At 54.8% G+C, this 2,578-nt stretch overlaps 1 protein-coding gene across 1 annotated transcript; it reads left to right on the top strand.

Moving 5' to 3' along the window:
* The first annotated feature begins 351 nt into the window (after nt 1–351).
* LOC141729775 (olfactory receptor 14A16-like) lies at nt 352–1,284 on the top strand. The gene has a single exon (XM_074545506.1). The coding sequence runs from the start codon at nt 352–354 to the stop codon at nt 1,282–1,284; it is 933 nt and encodes a 310-aa protein (XP_074401607.1).
* The last annotated feature ends 1,294 nt before the right edge of the window (nt 1,285–2,578 follow it).

Here is a 2,578-nt window from a genome sequence, read left to right as displayed (position 1 = left end):
AAATGGGAGTGCAGACTCTACCAAGCCTGTCCGCATAGGAGTGATTCCCCTGAAAAATCCTGAATATCCATCCTCATCCCTCTGCCCCATGGCCACAAGCCCAGGGCAATGGGGCAGAGATGGCTCCTCGGGAGCCTCCAGGCACAGGCCTGGCTGCTCCTGCACACTCAGCCCGGACAACTGGAGCTCAGGTAGGGACCTGGGTGAAGGTTGTACCAGAGCAAGAACAAGGCTAGGTGTGTCCAAGTGCGACAGTCTGCAAGTAATGGCTCAGGTTTGGCTCAAAGCAGTGTCTGCTGACTTGTCCCTGTCCTTTCTCCATGAACAGGTCCCCATGGCAAGGCACAGCAAATGTCCAACAGCAGCTCCATCATGCACTTCCTCCTGCTGGCATTGGCAGACACGCGGCAGCTGCAGCTCCTGCACTTCTGCCTCTTGCTGGGCATCTCCCTGGCTGCCCTCCTGGGCAACGGCCTCATCATCAGTGCCGTAGCCTGCGGCCACCACCTGCACACGCCCATGTTCTTCTTCCTGCTCAACCTGGCCCTCAGCGACCTGGGCTCCATCTGCACCACTGTCCCCAAAGCCATGCACAATTCCCTCTGGGACACCAGGGACATCTCCTACTCAGGATGTGCTGCACAGCTCTTTTTCTTTCTGTTCTTCATCTCAGCAGAGCTTTCCCTCCTTACTATCATGTGCTATGACCGCTATGTGTCCATCTGCAAACCCCTGCACTACGGGACCCTCCTGGGCAGCAGAGCTTGTGCCCACATGGCAGCAGCTGCCTGGGCCAGTGGCTTTCTCAATGCTCTGCTGCACACAGCCAATACATTTTCCCTGCCCCTGTGCCATGGCAATGCCCTGGGCCAGTTCTTCTGTGAAATCCCCCAGATCATCAAGCTCTCCTGCTCCCACTCAAACATCAGGAAACTTGGGCTCATTGTAGTTAGCCTTTGTTTATCATTTGGCTGTTTTGTGTTCATTGTTTTCTCCTATGTACAGATCTTCAGGGCTGTGCTGAGGATCCCCTCTGAGCAGGGACGGCACAAAGCCTTTTCCACCTGCCTCCCTCACCTGGTCGTGGTCTCCCTGTTCCTCAGCACTGGAACATTTGCTCACCTGAAGCCCCCCTCCATCTCCTCCCCATCACTTAATATGTCAGTGTCAGTTCTGTACTCGGTGGTGCCTCCAGCCCTGAACCCCCTCATCTACAGCCTGAGGAACCAGGAGCTCAAGGCTGCAGTGAAGAGACTGATGACTGGATGCTTTCAGAAACAATAAACTGATGGCAAATTTCTGCAAATTACACGTAATAAAATTCATCTTGGATACTTCTTGTTGGTTTCATTTTGGAAGTTCTTTTTCTTTGTTTTAGTTTTTTCATCTACAAATAAATGTCATTGTTTGTGGCATTTCTCATTGTGTTTCTCTCCACCTTCCCTGTGCCCACAGCCTGTTTCAATGGGGAGCAGTGCTCTTGGTGGCTTTAAAGGAACTAAAGGATCTCCCAGCAGAGTTTTCTGCAGAGATGCCCTTTGGTTGCCTTCTCTGGAGCTGCAGCAGCAATGTCTGTGTGCAGAGCTGGGGGCAGATCAGTGCTGGCCCAGCAGCTGTGCCCAGCAGCAGCAGCACTTGGTGTTGCCAGTGCTGCTGCCGTGGCCCTGCCCCGCTGCCCTGGTGGCCCTGATGTTGCTGCAGGGCCTGAGTGCTCTCGGGGCTGGGCACAGTCCATGGGGTGGCAGCGCCGGGGCTGCAGCAGGGACAGGCCATGGGCACTGCTGGGGCAGCGCTGACACCTCAGGCCAGGCCCTGGGGGCTCCAGGCTCCTTGCCCAGGCTCTCTCAAGAACACGCCCAGGCCAATGCTCAGCACAGAAAACCCCCGTAAACAGCCAAAAGTTGTCCATGTGACTGTCCAGCCACCCTGTCCCCAGCCTGTAGTGCTGCAGGGGTTGTTTGGCCCAGCAAGGGGCTGCCCAAAGTGAGGGACCCGGCACTTGGACTTGTTAAACATCACTTTTTGGATTTGGCTTCTGGATCCAGCCTGTCCAGGTCCCTGTGCAGGGCTCTCCTACCATCCAGTAGATCAACACTCCAAGCCAACTTGGTGTCAGCAGTGTTCCATGAGGCCCCAAAGTGTCCTAATGGTCTCCATGATTCCATGAGGCCTCCCACTGTCACAATGTCCCTTTGGTTCCTTGGGAACCCTCAGTTTGACAAAGACCCTTGGATCCCTAGGCCCTGCAGTGTCAAAATCCATCCTTGGTTCCATGAGGTCTGGCAGTGCAGCAATGTTCTCCTTTGTTCTACTGTGTCACAATGGCCTCTTGGTCCCAAGGGCCACCACGGTGTCCAACATGTTTCCTTCATTCCAGGAGTCCCTGAGGAGCAGCACTATCCCCTTGGTTTCATGGGGCCCTGCAGTGTCACAATGGACTCATCATGACACCAGGTCCTGCTCTGTCACAATGCTCTGCATGTTTCCACAAGGCTCTGCAGGGTCCCAGTGGCCTCTTGGCTCCATGAGGCCTCAGAGTGCCAAAATGAATTTCTTGGTGCTGCAGTGTCACAATGGA

This window comes from Zonotrichia albicollis, chromosome 8 (assembly GCF_047830755.1).
Source record: "Zonotrichia albicollis isolate bZonAlb1 chromosome 8, bZonAlb1.hap1, whole genome shotgun sequence".
Classification (NCBI taxonomy): Eukaryota; Metazoa; Chordata; class Aves; order Passeriformes; family Passerellidae; genus Zonotrichia; species Zonotrichia albicollis.
The sequence above is the reverse complement of the archived record's forward strand: the minus strand, read 5'-3'. Positions and strand labels throughout refer to the sequence as shown.

Coding starts and splice junctions, on each gene's coding strand:
- LOC141729775 (XM_074545506.1), top strand. CDS start 352: ATGTCCAACAGCAGCTCCATCATGCACTTCCTCCTGCTGGCATTGGCA.